Source organism: Anser anser, assembly GCF_964211835.1.
Source record: "Anser anser genome assembly, chromosome: 2".
Classification (NCBI taxonomy): Eukaryota; Metazoa; Chordata; class Aves; order Anseriformes; family Anatidae; genus Anser; species Anser anser.
In genome coordinates, this window is record NC_139721.1 from 123,997,187 (window position 1) to 124,014,117 (window position 16,931).

At 35.2% G+C, this 16,931-nt stretch overlaps 1 protein-coding gene across 2 annotated transcripts in view; it reads right to left on the bottom strand.

The window, feature by feature from the left end:
* Positions 1 to 16,931, bottom strand: part of KCNH8 (potassium voltage-gated channel subfamily H member 8) — a 200,823-nt gene that overhangs the window by 27,018 nt on the left and 156,874 nt on the right. For both annotated transcript variants that reach the window (XM_083823207.1, XM_083823206.1), the window contains exons 10-11: positions 15,817 to 16,066; positions 11,663 to 11,877 (exon numbers count right to left, since the gene is read on the bottom strand). In XM_083823207.1, the coding sequence (XP_083679333.1) occupies positions 11,663 to 11,877; positions 15,817 to 16,066 (465 nt within the window). The remainder of the gene's footprint in view (positions 1 to 11,662; positions 11,878 to 15,816; positions 16,067 to 16,931) is intronic.

Genomic DNA, 16,931 nt, shown 5'->3' on the forward strand with positions numbered 1-16,931 from the left:
ACTGTAAAATAAACCTTTGTTTTCTGCTAAATTTATTTCTACTCTTTTCCTAATCCCCCAGCATGATCATCAATGGAGCCCACCCCTGAATACTTACTATATAGGCAGTACTGCACTGTGTATACTATACTGTATATATGCATATACTGTAGTTATATATTTCTTAGTGTAGTCATTAAAAATGATCTATACGGATCTATATGATTTAGGTAGGAGCTGCACTTTCAGCAGGACTCTAGTTACACTTGCGTAGGTAGTTTCTGTAGCTCTGGTTTTACTAAGTGAAAGTATAGATTAAAAAAAAATCCAATATTTATTTTTATAACAGTAAAATTTTAGATCACATTTGTACATAAATGATTGCTTTTTCATTTTTGTATCTTTTCATATCTTTGAGCAGAGCAGTGTGTGCAGCTGATCTTCAGAGGTTCCTTTCCTCATCTATTATACAAATCTATGATCTTTAAAATTTACACTAAAAATGCTACCAGCTGAATAAAATTGAGAATGGATGCTTGTCTCCATAAGAATGCCTACCTGACACATAAGTTGCACTGATTATATACAGTTTGCTCAAAGACTAGATCATATTTAATTTCACACATTTCTGTCTTATAGGAACTTTTCCATACAAGCCTTCCTGTCATGCTCATTATATCCCTACATAGTCTGCACCTTCAAGACACGTTCTTATAAAAAAAAAATTGCAGTATTTTCCTTTCCTTCATAAATTAGTCTTAACTAAATTATAAAAATATAGGTTACTGTAAGATTCCTTCAGAATTTGAGGCTATTTTCTGGTTGTTGCTAGATCAATGTAAAATAAAAGCAACTATGGGAAAAAAGCAAACAAACAAACAAACAAACTCAAAGCAAACCAACCAACCAAATAAAATCATACCGGTGTAAGATATAAGACACTTTAAGATTGCTTTTCCCCGTTTTTTCCTGTGTAGAAATATCATGCAGAAAAATTATAAAAGTTAGCATTATCATATTGTCTTAAGGCATAGTGAAGCATATTAGAAAAAGTGTTGTCATCTAGCATGGCTTTGTAACTAAAATAGAAATATGGTTAACTTCCAAATCAATACTCTTTGAAAGACAGGAGCATTTCCTGGCTAAAACTCTGTTTGACACTGTTTTATACTCGCTTCATACCACTGTCTAAAAACATCAATAAGCTGCTTTTCTAGCGTGGATTTTTTTTTTTTCAACATGTAAACCTCTGGTTAAGCTTTATAATCTGACGCAGAATGCAATAATCCCAGGAAGTGAAATGAATGAGAACGGAGAGTGTTCAAAATGACTCAAAAGATAAAATTAGAAGTAGTTTTTCCCCTCATTTAAATTTAAAATCTAATTACAATGAAAACTGTTTGTATTTGTCTAGAAATATGCAATTATGAAAAATTATTTATATACATGCATTTAATTGTATTGTTATAAATAATGTATAAATAATTATCATAATTTCTTTCTCTTAGCCCATTCACAGGAGTAAGAGACAGCCAAAAGGCTTGACATTTTGAGATGGCTCACATATACGTAATGTAGTCCCAGACAAAACTAAATGGATTATTTTTCTCTCTTCCCCTTCAGCCTCTTCAACATCTTGCAGGATTCAACCTTACAGCGCATCCTCTATTTGTTTCAGGCTTAAAGTTGAAGATTTATAAAAAATGCAAGAAGTAATGAAAAAATTAAATAATAAAAAAGATGATGAATTGCATCAATAAGTTGTAAGATGAATTTACTAACTAAAACACCATCACAGATCAGAAGAATATCAGAGAGACAAAAATGGAGAGTATAGGTGGCTGTATGCTGTCATTTTTGAAAATATTAGAATGACTGAAGGCTATGGAAGGGAGCCTGAAACATACCAGGAAAAACAAAACGAAACAAAACAAAAACAAACAAACAAAAACAAACAAACAAAAAACACCTTCAGGTAAGGATACTAGCAAAGAAAATAAGAAGCCCACAAAGCCTGAAAGAAAAAAGGCGTACCAGCCCATCCTTTTCGAATTACATGTTCCTTTATTACTTTATTTTTGGGTGATGTACCATAGTGAAGGATATATTAGAAACATGATAATGAGATAACCATCTCACTGTCTTGAGGGGCACTGAGTGAGCTGATGGCTCAAAGGCACCACACATCATGTACATCAACAACTGCAAGTAAACAGGCTTTATGAGTCAGCAGGCAACAAAAAGGAACCTGCCTTGCACTATAGCTCCAGGTCAGCCCCACTCTCATGCTGAGTGCAGCAGGTAATTGCCAGGCAGAGGAAGCAGAGGATAAACTGTAAAACTGCACAGGGAGGAGGGTATTGCAACAGAGTCAACTGTCTGAAACTAGTATCCACCTTAAGCAGCCAAAGATCCATCAAAACATGCTTAGTGGCATGAATAAGGTAGGAGATCTGTGAAATGTCTTGCAGAGTGTTAGATGACAAAGCTCATTCCCAAACTGCTTCTCACTCACTTAAAACCAGGAATGAAATGTAAAACGGATGAAATGCTCTATTTTCTTGCTCAGATGGTCAAGCCTTTCTACATCTGCACGTAGAGGTAGAAAGGCATCTACACCTTCCCTGAAGGTGTTTAAGGAAAGGTTGGATGCGGTACTTAGTTACATGGTTTAGTGGGTAATATTGGTGGTAGGGTAGGTGAGTAGCATTGGTGGTGGTTGGACCAGACGATCTTGGAGGTCTTTTCCACCTTAATGATTCTATGACTTGTTCCAGAGAAATACAGAAGTTAAGCTGCATAAGTGAGGTTGTATGAGTGCTGCGTAGTTCCGCAATGGGGTATTTATTCTGGGAAGATGAAGAAGGAAAGCAAAGAAGAAGAAAAGATTAAAAAAAAAAAAAGTAAAACAAACAAATAAACAAACCAAAAAAAAGCATTCTGGCAGTCCCAGAAGCATGAAAGAAAAATCTGAGAAACTTTTAAAATGTAGAAGAGTGCTGAGCAGTATTGCACAGTAGCACTGATTGCACCGCAGTCCATGCATACAGGCAACTAAAAAACCTACTCCACCGAACACATCAGGAGACATGTGTCAAAGTTAATTATATGTTCATGATTTTTAAGCAATTTTAGTTTTTGACAGTATAAAGTGGACATTCATTCCTATACTCTACCCTCTGAGAAGGTGAGAGGTTTTCAGACTCCACATAATATGAAAAGGAGAAATGGGAGTACAGTATCCAACAGGAAGAAAGCAACAAATGCACAGCTATCAGTGACTTAGACAAGTCATCCTAATACAAAAAAACGAATTTGGTCTGTGCAGCTGCCAAGTACACATGGACTATAAAGAAAGGTAGTAAGCAGGAAGCTAAGGTGCTTTATTTTTCATAATAATAATGCAGGTAAAGTATTAGACTTCTGCTGCTTTGTGTGATTTATTCACTTCTATATTCTACTTGTTGTGATAGCTTTTACACACACACAAAATAAATCCTGTTGAGAGGTGTCTCATTTTTCAGCATTTATACCTGTTATGCTACAGGCAATAAACACCAGTGAGTTACACCTACATTAATAGCACACGATCATCTGCCAGACAAGCTACTGACAAAGGTGAGGGATTAATAGGAGGTATTTTGTTTTAGGTATTTTGTTTTAAAAAAAAACAGAAGTTTGTTTAAAAATGGTAAGTTTTCCTCAAAGTTACCAAACCACTGATAAATGTCAAAGTAAAGCTTGTTAAATTTTCTTAATTAAACCACTCCTTTCTACACAGCTGATGAGTGATATGGCCAAACCCTCTTCCACATTAAACAGATGGTTGGGATTATTTGGTAAATCTTCTATGAAAAGTATTTATTATGAAAAACATTTTGCAACATTTTATTGTTCTGCAATGCACAAGCTATGACCTACTCTGGAGTGGAGGAATTATGATTAAGTGAAGCAGTGTAGTAATAGCTGTTTAAGAAAATAATCTTTTAAATACATAGGTTTTATTATAAGTACCTGAGAAATCAGTAGGTTTTTTTTTTGGCTCTGAAAGTCAAATGTAAGAATAAGTAATCATGTGACTGAAGTTACTATCACATTTTTTTACTTTGCAGTCTTTGCCAAAATTAGAAGCAATCCTTTCCATAAAAACATGCTGATTTTTTTTTCCTTCAAAGCAATAGAATTGCAAATAGGATAACTTTGTTCTGTTTCTTTAAAACAAAATACTATTTACTATGCAGAAAATAAAGATATATTAAAAAAATCAGAAATGTAACTCTGCCTCCGTTGCTGGTTAGTAATAGATAATCAAATATGTAACACCTCTGACTATATTAGAAAACCGCATTAATAAATTCAACAGAGCCATATTACAATATCTAGAAAAATCATGACCAAAAGGTCATTATTTCATGAAGAAATAATTTATGTTAAATAAGTAATCTACTAGATGAAAAATAGACTGTGGATAGGCAGACTTCCAGCTGAAATTTGTGCATGAACTCAAAATATCTTTTTCTCTATCCATCTTTTTATATTGTTATTATTATTTATTTGCCTACAGGACCAAAACCACTAGTTGACACACAAAAAAGGAGAGAAGTCTGGAAATAAACCACTTAAGAAATGAAGTGGAATTATACTCTTAAAATATGTGCTTAATGCTTTACTAAAATGAACCAGAAAACTCAGCCTAGAGTAGAATCTGTAGATATTATTCTTCTGAAACTGTGCCTTCTGTTTTATGCTCCAGAGCTTAAAGCGGTTTTCACCTTTAAGAACAACTGTTTTGGCCAGATTTCCCAGTAGAAAAGGGTAATTTGTTTGGTATTGCTATTAGCAACATGAACTTCATTATATTGAAAACAAACAAACAAAAAACCACAACTCAAACATTAAATTAAAAAAATTCTAAATACCAGCCTCTCCAAAATACAAGCATTAAGCCCCAATTTGTCAGACAATGCCTTTTATTTGGGGGAAAAAATAAATCCTTGGTTGCCTTTTAAAAACTATTTATTTGTCTATTTACTCATTTTTTATTATCAAGGAGCTATGCTGTAATAAGAATGTTCCCAACTGGAGGAAGAATATACCACTTTTCTAGTACAATCTTTGTTATTATCTCTAATTTACACTGTGGATAGGCTCCAACAATGCAGTCCTTCCCCCTATTTTGGAGATTATTTTCATTTTAAAGAGAATAGTATCTTCTCCTTTGGGGGTAGGGAGAAAGGAAGCTCTCTGTAAGAGACAGAACAGTACTTTTAAAACTACAAAAGAAAAAAAATATTCTTATTAATTACAAATCATGTCAAAAAGACAGAGTTTTTAATCTTCAAGAATGTCATCTTTTCTTTTAGAAATGGCACATATTGATAGTGCTCTAGTGAGTCAAAGACACGTGTGCCTGCATGCTTCTTATCTTCCTTTGGGACTTCATTACAACTTGAGAGATGGCATAGGTGTCAAGGAGGATTCTTGTACTTTGCACCAGTCTGGCTGTAACCAGCCTTTGTGTGTTTTTCTTTTCTTTTCTTTTTCTTTTTCTTTTTCTTTTTCTTTTTCTTTTTCTTTTTCTTTTTCTTTTTCTTTTTCTTTTTCTTTTTCTTTTTCTTTTTCTTTTTCTTTTTCTTTTTCTTTTCCTTTTCCTTTTCCTTTTCCTTTTCCTTTTCCTTTTCCTTTTCTTTTTCTTTTTCTTTTTCTTTTTCTTTTTCTTTTTCTTTTTCTTTTTCTTTTTCTTCTTTTCCTTTTCCTTTTCCTTTTCCTTTTCCTTTTCCTTTTCCTTTTCCTTTTCCTTTTCCTTTTCCTTTTCCTTTTCCTTTTCCTTTTCTTTTTTTCTTTTTCTTTTCTTTTTCTTTTTCTTTTCTTTTTCTTTTTCTTTTTCTTTTTCTTTTTCTTTTTCTTTTTCTTTTTCTTTTTCTTTTTCTTTTCTTTTTCTTTTTCTTTTTCTTTTTCTTTTTCTTTTTCTTTTTCTTTTTCTTTTTCTTTTTCTTTTTCTTTTTCTTTTTCTTTTTCTTTTTCTTTCTTTTTCTTTTTCTTTTTCTTTTTCTTTTTCTTTTTCTTTTTCTTTTTCTTTTTCTTTTTCTTTTTCTTTTCTTTTTCTTCTTTTCCTTTTCCTTTTCCTTTTCCTTTTCCTTTTCCTTTTCCTTTTCCTTTTCCTTTTCCTTTTCCTTTTCCTTTTCTTTTTTCTTTTCTTTTCTTTTTCTTTTTCTTTTTCTTTTTCTTTTTCTTTTTCTTTTTCTTTTTCTTTTTCTTTTTCTTTTTCTTTTTCTTTTTCTTTTTCTTTTTCTTTTTCTTTTTCTTTTTCTTTTTCTTTTTCTTTTTCTTTTTCTTTTTCTTTTTCTTTTTCTTTTTCTTTTTCTTTTTCTTTTTCTTTCTTTTTCTTTTTCTTTTTCTTTTTCTTTTTCTTTTTCTTTTTCTTTTTCTTTTTCTTTTTCTTTTTCTTCTTTTTCTTCTTTTCCTTTTCCTTTTCCTTTTCCTTTTCCTTTTCCTTTTCCTTTTCCTTTTCCTTTTCCTTTTCCTTTTCTTTTTTTCTTTTTCTTTTCTTTTTTTTTCTTTTTTTCTTTTTCTTTTCTTTTTCTTTTTCTTTCTTTTTCTTTTTCTTTTTCTTTTTCTTTTTCTTTTTCTTTTTCTTTTTCTTTTTCTTTTTCTTTTTCTTTTTCTTTTTCTTTTTCTTTTTCTTTTTCTTTTTCTTTTTCTTTTTCTTTTTCTTTTTCTTTTTCTTTTTCTTTTTCTTTTTCTTTTTCTTTTTCTTCTTTTTCTTTTTCTTTTTCTTTTTCTTTTTCTTTTTCTTTTTCTTTTTCTTTTTCTTTTTCTTCTTTTCCTTTTCCTTTTCCTTTTCCTTTTCCTTTTCCTTTTCCTTTTCTTTTTCTTTTTCTTTTTCTTTTTCTTTTTCTTTTTCTTTTTCTTTTTCTTTTTCTTTTTCTTTTTCTTTTTCTTTTTCTTTTTCTTTTTCTTTTTCTTTTTCTTTTTCTTTTTCTTTTTCTTTTTCTTTTTCTTTTTCTTTTTCTTTTTCTTTTTCTTTTCTTTCTTTTTTTTTAATGAGTCGTGACGCCTACACTATAGACACTTTGCAGACAAAAGAAATAGTAACAACAAATGGTTACCTAGCCCACGAAAATATTGTGTAAGTATTTACCTATTCTAAGCTTCTCATAAGATAATTAGGAGTTATGAACATTTGTTACTGCTCTCTCCATAACAGAGCAAGATTTCCAGGGCACACAGATAGCAAAATCATTTCCAGTTTCTTTCATATTATTGTACTTGTAAGAATCTTCTTCTGACTGCCTAGCTTTATCAAATCAGGCACCTGGTCCTCTAGCTGCCTGCTCTGTATACAATCTGTAATATTTAATGCAAAATATGTGGTTGAGGGGGGTGCTGAAATCTTTATCACTTAGCAAACTATTTCATGACTATGATGTCAGTCACAGCCCTAAAAAAATTGCTTGAAACACCAGAATGCCTGAACTGTGTTTACATCACAACTCCAGCTACCAAATGAATTAGTTTTTCCTAGCTGTGCTGAATTAATTTTGTATGTTTACAAGAATGAGCTTCTCCAGCAAAATTCAGTAAAGAAAACAAAGGACAGAATACATATAATCAACACAGGCTTTTTCCTAATTCACATCTTTCTGTGATGTGAATATATAAAAAGATGGTATAATAGTACTGACAGTGTGATTGCACAACCATTAAAGTTTATACTCATAAATCTCTTAAGGACTTCTGTTTTTAGTACTACTATGAGGAACCACTGAAACTTTATCTCTGTATTTTTGTATCTGTTTCCGTTATTCATTAGAAGCTGAAATAGCTACATGATTGCCAGCTCCTGTACTTAAAATCCCCTGAGCTTTTCTTTTAAATTACTTAAACAACTCTTTCAATCTTTCTACAACCAGATAGCTGCAGTTTCTACTTGATATTGGGAGGAAATATGGTTACAGCTCTTTGTTTTACTGAAAAGTGGCTGTGGAAATTCTGGAGCCTTTTCCACCATTACACCTTGGATTTTACTGCAGATGGAGCTCATCACTATATGCACTTTTAGATGTCCAAACGAGCCAAGAAAACAAAACGAAACCAAACCAAACAAACAAAAACCCTTTTCATAGAAATTTCTGTGTGGTAGGGTAGTTAGGTAATTTGGAGGTTTGACACTAGGATCAGGAAACTCATGATTACTTCTGTCACTTTTTGGTCCACTTAGCTCTAATTCAGTTCAAAGTTCTTCAGTTTTGTGTGTAAAGAGTTCAAACAGCACAAGGAAGGGGAGAATGGATAACCAAGACTACATTTTTCTGCTGTATTACATTTTAATGATGGCTTAAAACATTTGGCAATCTACAACCAAAGGCAGTTTTGGTGGACTGTGACTAAAAAAGCAATAAGGTTTTAGGTCAGGTCTGAAAGGCACTTGTCAAAGTCATGCTATTTCATGTTATTTCGATCTGCAGTTCATCTGACCCTAGACTGAAAGGCACTTGGCAGATTGTAGTGGGGAAATTCATGCTTTTTCACTCTGTAGATCACCTGGCTCTAAATACTGCTACTGATCCATTTTCAGAAGCATTAAATTCACATTCAATTTCAAAATTGTATTCATGTAAGACGTTCAAGGAAAAACAGAATGAGAAACTGACTTACTGAAATGAATCAAATCTACTTTTTAACTATGGAAAAACTCTCCAAACCTAAAACTTTCTATAAAGCTGAAAAAGACATAAACACACACAAAAGTAAAATCTCCCTATCTTAGAGTGTTTAGTGTCACAGCTGCCCAATTCTCCCATAGCACCATTCCCAAGACATAATGCTGTATTTAAAAGATGTCATGTTTTCATGCACACACATTTTACTTCTGAAAACCTTCTTAATATTCTGTGAGAGTAAACCATCAGATAACTCAGATAACAGATTATTTCTGTGTGCAAGTTATTTATATAGAAGATGTGGTATTTTCTAGGAACTGCACTCCTAGGTGTGCACAGCAAGTAAGTTTTTGACCCGGCAGACTTTGCTATAGCCATAGGGATCTTTCATGATCTCAGTGCCGGGGAAGCTCATGGAGCAGATTATCTTGAGGGTCATCACGCGGCACTTGCAGGGCAAGCAGGCGATGAGGCCCAGTCAGCATGGGTTTATGAAAGGCAGGTCCTGCTTGACGAACCTGATCTCCTTCTATGACCAAGTGACGCGCTTGGTGGATGAGGGAAAGGCTGTGGACGTGGTCTACCTTGACCTCAGTAAGGCTTTTGACACCGTTCCCCACAACATTCTCCTCGAGAAACTGGCTGCTCGGGGCTTGGACTGGCGTACGCTTCGCTGGGTTAGAAACTGGCTGGATGGCCGGGCCCAGAGAGTTGTGGTGAATGGAGTCAAATCTGGTTGGAGGCCGGTCACTAGTGGAGTCCCCCAGGGCTCGGTACTGGGGCCGGTCCTCTTTAATATCTTTATTGATGATCTGGATGAGGGCGTCCAGTGCACCCTCAGTAAGTTTGCAGATGACACCAAGCTAAGTGCGTGTGTCGATCTGCTCGAGGGCAGGAAGGCTCTGCAGGAGGATCTGGATAGGCTGGAGCGATGGGCTGAGGTCAACTGCATGAAGTTCAACAAGGCCAAGTGCCGGGTCCTGCACCTGGGCTGCAACAACCCCAAGCAGAGCTACAGGCTGGGAGATGAGTGGCTGGAAAGCTGCCTGGCCGAGAAGGACCTGGGAGTATTGGTGGATAGTCGGCTGAATATGAGCCAGCAGTGTGCTCAGGTGGCCAAGAAGGCCAACGGCATCCTGGCCTGTATAAGAAGCAGTGTGGCCAGCAGGGCTAGGGAAGTGATTGTGCCCCTGTACTCGGCTCTGGTGAGGCCGCACCTCGAGTACTGTGTTCAGTTTTGGGCCCCTCGCTACAGGAAGGACATGGACGTGCTCGAGCGAGTCCAGAGAAGGGCGACCAAGCTTGTGAGGGGTCTGGAGAACAAGTCTTACGAGGAGCGGCTGAGGGAGCTGGGCTTGTTCAGCCTGGAGAAGAGGAGGCTCAGGGGCAACCTCATCGCTCTCTACAGTTACCTGAAAGGAGGCTGTAGAGAGGTGGGGGTTGGTCTATTCTCCCACGTGCCTAGTGACAGGACGAGGGGGAATGGGCTAAAGTTGCGACAGGGGAGTTTTAGGTTGGATGTTAGGAAGTACTTCTTTACCGAAAGGGTTATTAAGCATTGGAACGGGCTGCCCAGGGAGGTGGTGGAGTCACCATCCCTGGAGGTCTTTAAAAGACGTTTAGATGTAGAGCTTAGGGATATGGTTTAGTGGAGTACTTAGTGTTAGGTCGGAGGTTGGACTCGATGATCTTGAGGTCTCTTCCAACCTAGAGAAATCTGTGAATCTGTGAATCTGTGAATGATTTGGTGAGCCCTGTTTTTGTACTAGTAAAATTTTTTACCGCCCTATACCTACTGTTCATCCTTATTGATAAATAAAATGATTGGAGCAGAAATCAGATGCATGTGACCAAGATTAGTTCTGCTGCAAAAGCAATACCAGTGGATGGCCTAGTTAACTTCAGGATGTAGGAGGAAGTGAAACTAATATTAACTGCCTTGTGTTATCTCAGTTTATATATGCCTGTGACACTGGATGCTAATTAGTCTCCTGATCTTTTTTTCCCCTTTAATTTTAAAATAATAGATTATACCATGAAAATACAGTGCATATCCACAAATTCTGAAAATGTTTTCTTCATTAAAATGTAATAATTTGTTTGGTATTTCCTTCAGAGCTTTAAATCCCATATTCTAAAGTGAGCATGAAGAGGGTCTTTACCTCTCTGCACTGACAGAGCTGTTGTAAGTTTGCTCTCAGTAGAGAATCTGTGCATCATGCAGGCATCTCCAATTGGGAGGAGCTGTCCTTGGTTTTATAAAAGCTGAATGTGTTTGCAGCTGATATGATGACCCCCAGATCTGTCAGCATACAGAAAAGCACGAAGCAATACCGACTAGCCAAGCAACGAGCCACCCTTTATAACACTGAGTTAACAGTGAGCCTGTGTTAAATGGAGGATAAAGGTCCCACAAGGCATGAAGTTTCTAAGCCTTGCAATACTTTGAATACTTGAAAATACTTCGGTAAGTCTATCCTGGTCTTTCAGCAATGCATTATCTGAAATTTCTTGTTGGTTATTTGAGTTTTCACATGTAGTCGCCCATTGAAATGGAAAAACACTTTTCAGTTGCAGTATGATGAGAAAAAAACTTTGTTATTTTGAACATGTGAAAACATTCTTAAATATGAAGCAATCAATGTTCATTAGACTGGCACATGAGGTTCTAGAAAAGGTATAGTTAAATACTTTTTTTTTGGACACATGCTTTATATAACTGTGAATTGTTTGTAAACATTAGCAAAAAAAATGACAAAATACTAAAGAAGTATGTTCTCTCAAATGAGGTTTTCTATAGAAAAATGAGAAGCAGAGAACATGTTCTCTGTTTATAATCTGTTCAACTGATCAACAATTCATACAGATAACGATTGAATTATCAAACATATTGAACAAGTGATCCTTTTAATGTAATCTATGTATTATTTCTTTACTGTGATGAAATCATGATTACAGGCTAAAGCATGAGAAACGCCTTAAAGTTAACAATAGCTGCGGAGACTTTTAAAGATACTTACATCACTTTCATGGCCTTCTCTTAGATTGTATGTGAGATCATGCTGTATGTCTTCAACAAACTTGTGAGCATACTCTGGGTAAAGATCAAGCACTTCAAAGAGACCTTTGAGGATAATGCATTGGAGGTCACAGTATGTTAGAGCTTTAACGTCTGCATTTGTTTTAATAACTTGATCCCTAATTGATAGGTTTGCTCCAATTAAATCTCCTTTACCTGAAAGAAAAGATGAAAGCAATCACCTTGAAAACATGAATTCTTGACTACTGTTTTGAATCATAACTCTGTTTAACAACTGCTAAATTTAAAACCCATAGTTACTAATGAATTTTTAAATTAATAACATTCACAAGTATAGTTATCTAAAGACTTTCTCTGATTTTTGCAGGAAGAATGTTACATACAATGAATGGGAGGTACAAAGACTCATTTCTGTACATGTAAATATCTCATTTAAGAGAGCAATCAAGTAAATACGTAAAAAAAACATATTACACGAGTAATTAGTATCAGGTGAAATTTTGTAAGTCAAAAATTGAAGACCATATTTCTTGCTTGTTCTTTTTAGATCATTTTAACAATGACATGATTAATTGTAGATCCTCAATTCAAATGAAACCTTTACTAAGAATATGTATTATAAAACTTTTGCAAGCTCTGATACTTATAGTTGTATAGCTGAACTTCATGATGTATATTAGTTGTACAAGGTAATAACAAATATATAGCCCAATAGTACTTCTGCCAAGAAAAAATATTGGATTCGTAAGCCATTATATTTTCATTTATGGGCAACCGACCACGTGTTGAAGAGCATAAAGAGCAAAAAGCTTGCATAGCATCTGATCTGAGGTATTATGTCCAAAGAGCAGTTATTGAACCAGAGATCTTCCTCTAAGGTTAGTGCAGATGGTCTTTACTGAAGACCTGGACAGTGCAATTGAGTGCACTCTTGGTGAGTTTATGGACTACACCAAACTGGGGAAAGTGACCGATATACTCAGGGAAAAGCTGTTATTCAGGGTACCTTAACAAGCTGGCAAAAAAGGTCTGACAGGACCTCATGAAGTTCAACAAAAATAAATACCAAGTCCTGAACCTGTGAGAGAAGATCTCCCTGCAGCAATATGGGCTGGGGTCTGACCAGCTGGAAAACAGCTCCTCAGAAAAGAGCATGGGGATTGTCATAGACAAGTTGAACATAAGCTAACGATGTGCCCTTGAAGAAAAGAAGGTCCAAGAGCATCCTGGGCAGCATTAGTAAGAGTACAGCCAACAGGTTCCAGGGAAGTAACAGGAAACCCTCTGTATTTCACTTTTCAGACTACATCTGGAATATCATGTCCAGTTTTGGGTTTCCAAGTAGAAGACAGAGTGTTGACATACTGGATTAAATCCAGAAAAGGTCATGAAGATGACCAAGGACTGGAGAACATAATGCATGAGGAGAGACAGCTCTGAGCAAGTGGAACAAAAGCGGCCCAAACCAGGACTGGGACTGGGTGGCTTTCAGAAGTCTCTTCTAATCTTACATTAGTCTGAGATTAGTGAGTAATAAGTGAAGACTGTAAAATCTGAATATGCACACAGCATGTGATTCTACCTGGATATTACACAGAAAATGTTCTTAAAGTGTGTCATCACGCGGCACTTACAGGGCAACCAGGCGATCAGGTCCAGTCAGCATGGGTTTATGAAAGGCAGGTCCTGCTTGATGAACCTGATCTCCTTCTATGACAAAGTGACACGCTTAGTGGATGAGAGAAAGGCTGTGGATGTAGTCTACCTTGATTTCAGTAAGGCTTTTGACACTGTTTCCCACAGCATTCTCCTCAAGAAACTGGCTGCTCATGGCTTGGACTGGAGTACGCTTCATTGGGTTAAAAACTGGCTGGATAACTGGGCCCAAAGAGTTGTGGTGAATGGAGTCAAATCCAGTTGGAGACCAGTCATTAGTGGAGTCCCCCAGGGCTCAGTACTGGGGCCAGTCCTCTTTAATATCTTTATCGATCTGGATGAGGGGATCAAGTGCACCCTCAGTCAGTTTGCAGATGACACCAAGTTAGGTGCGTGTGTCGATCTGCTTGAGGGTAGGAAGGCTCTGCAGGAGGATCTGGATAGGCTGGACCGATGAGTTGAGGCCAACTGTATGAAGTTGGCCAAGTGCCGGGTCCTGCACCTGGGGCACAATAGCCCCAAGCAGAGCTACAGGCTGGGAGATGAGTAGTTGGAAAGCTGCCTGGCAGAGAAGGACCTGGGAGTATTGGTTGATAGTCAGCTGAATATGAGCCAGCAGTGTGCTCAGGTGGCTGTATGCTCAAACAATACATCAATGTTGTTGATTTTTTTTTCCTTAAAAAGTATATTTTAAATTTCATTGTGAGATATCACATAACAGTCTAAAGAGGAACCAAACAGTTGTATTTAATCAGATCATCTCTTATTGTACTGTTGCTGTATTACTTGTTAGTGAGAATGGCAACCAAAACATATTCCACCACAATTAGAATTGTGACAGAGTTATAAAATTGTTGTTTGGGAACTGCAAGTAATCAACATTTTCAGAAAAAAAATCTGCTCTTTGGAATTTACATTACATTAGTAAAACGGTTTCTCATTGGGACCTACAGGTATGATGCACTCACCTTCTTCTAGCATTAATTAGGTTTAAATGATGAAGCTCCCATTCACTGAAATGAAACATTATTTCATTGTATCATGTTTACGTTTTTGCATTACGATTTCATTCACTTCTCTCAGAAATCCACTAATCTTTCTTTTTGTTGTCATTGTTACCATTACAAAATGAAGCTCTTATTAACATTTTCAGAAGTGTCTGAAAATGAAATTGTTAATGAAATCGTAATTGTAATGGAGGTAAGTCTTGACCTCTTGCTATACTTAAGCTTATGGTTTTTTTCTAAGCCACATTTTATAGCTTTGATTTATGTGATCCAATAAAATAGAAGCATTCTAAAACTTCCTAATTACAAGCAAGTGTTAGAGTGATATGGACTGTCAATCTAATGGAATTAAAGAGTTATGAAACAAATAGGACATGTATCACATTTATATTAAAAAAAAAAAAAAAGCCAATCAAATGAATGCTAGTAAAATAAAGGAAATGTAATTGCAGAAGATCAGAAGCTTGCATTACAGTGCAATCCCACAAAACAGGAAGGAAAGCATAAAGGAAATGTTCTTTTTAACTCTGCTTTATAAGAATATTAGAGGTTATTAGAAAGAAGAATATATTGAAATCTAAAGAAGCATTAAGATCATAACAAAATAATTCTTTTATATTTAGAGTAATATTTTACATTTTACTTTATCAGAACACTTCATAAACATTAACTCAGACAAGTCCTTTAGCTGAAGATAAAGGGAAGCTCTTTAATAGGCATTAGACTGAAGCCTATCACTGAAATTTACAGATAGAGATGCTTGATATTAGATAAGCCAAAGCACTCGTCTAGCAAACAACCACTAAACAGAATTTATTAGAACAGAACTTCTGGCCTTCTTCTGTTCTAATATACTCAGATGAATTCTGGCAGCATGAATTATCTTGAAGTAACTCTTGGCAGAGCAGAGCCAACAATGTTTGCTTTTCACCAAATGGCTGTCCTACAAGTGGTGTTCATATGCATTTATTAAAGAATGAGATTGGGCTCACATTGCTTGCTTTCATTTGAGAGCAACTGCCCACTAATTTTTGTTAACTGTTTAGGAACTAATATCAAATGTCCTCTGAGGTATCAATACTGGTGTCAAATATTGTGGAAAGTGCCAAATTATATCAAAAGCTGATAAGGACCTACTTACATACAAAGGAGAGAAAAATAAGTGCAAGAAAATCAGACTACAAGCAAAATATTATACAGCTATTAAAATTAATATTTAAAGCTCTGTAGGGCAAATAAATAAAAAAGTTTAAACTAAAAGATTTGGGGATTGCCATAGCAGATTAATAGATGAATAGTAGATTTAAATCAGAATAAATTATTTCTCTCTGTCTCATTAGACTACTAGAATACGCTAAGCCATCATTAGTATTTTGAGGATGACTGTGCTCTTTCATTAACATCAATCTTAATATAGCTGGCTACTTTGGAGGACCATTCTTTCTCTTTGAAGCTATGATCATGACCATACCGAGAATCGCCAGCACCGTGCTGTCCTTCAGGACTTCCATGGAACCTGAGCACACAAAATAGATCGCTTGCAGGGCATCTCCCTGCCGGAGGAGGTATTCCCCAGGAGCACAGAAGGAGGTTTTGATATGCAGAGACAGAGACCTGAGGCAACCGCGGCTGGCACACTCAAAAAGAGAGAGCTGCAAAATCTCCTTATTCAAGTGCATGGTGATATCTGAACGCAGCTCATCTGGGAAATCTTTTAAAAGCTGCACCAAAAGAAAAAATAAAAATAAATAGAAAAAGAGAGAGAAAGAGAAATAGGAGTGAAAATATGTGCTAGGTTTTAATAAATCTTTACACTGATAAACACTGATAAATTCCTGGAAAAAAAAAAAAAAGATTAAAAATATGCCTTTATGCAAAAAAAATAAAATAAAATAAATAAAATAAAATAAAATAAAATAAATAAAATAAAATAAAATAAAATAAATAAAATAAAATAAAATAAAATAAAATAAATAAAAATCTCAGTGGTCTGTGGAAGAACTCCCCAAATGCACAATTTAACCTTGTTTGAGTTCCCAGTTGTTAGACCAAAAGTATACTCTCTGGGTATATAATTTTGTATACGGTAGCATATACTATAAAAACAGCAAAAGTGAACTTGGTTTAGGTTTTCTTTAAAAAGTTTATATAAAATTCATGAATAAGCCTTTTGTATGGTAAAACCTGTGGAAGAGGAATAACTAAGAAAACAAAAACAAAAAAAACCCACCTCTATATAGTTCACATCTAAACTTTTAAATTGTTTATTATTATTATTATTATTATTTATTATTATTTTATTTTTTATGATGTTGCAATTAGACTCTGAAGAGGTGGGAAAGAAATACTGACAAAGATGCACATCCAGAACCTATGGAAACTAAAAGAAAGACCTATTTTTGGGTCTTCTTATTTTTATTTAGTTTTAATTCTAGGCAAATTCCTACTGTAGCTTGGCCAACACATAATAATATATCCCTGTATATTTTACAAAAGATCTGTTGGAAGATGGGAAAATTAAGAGAAACATCTTTCGGCTCAGAGATGTCTCCTGAGAATAATATACAGCTGACCAAATGTGTATAT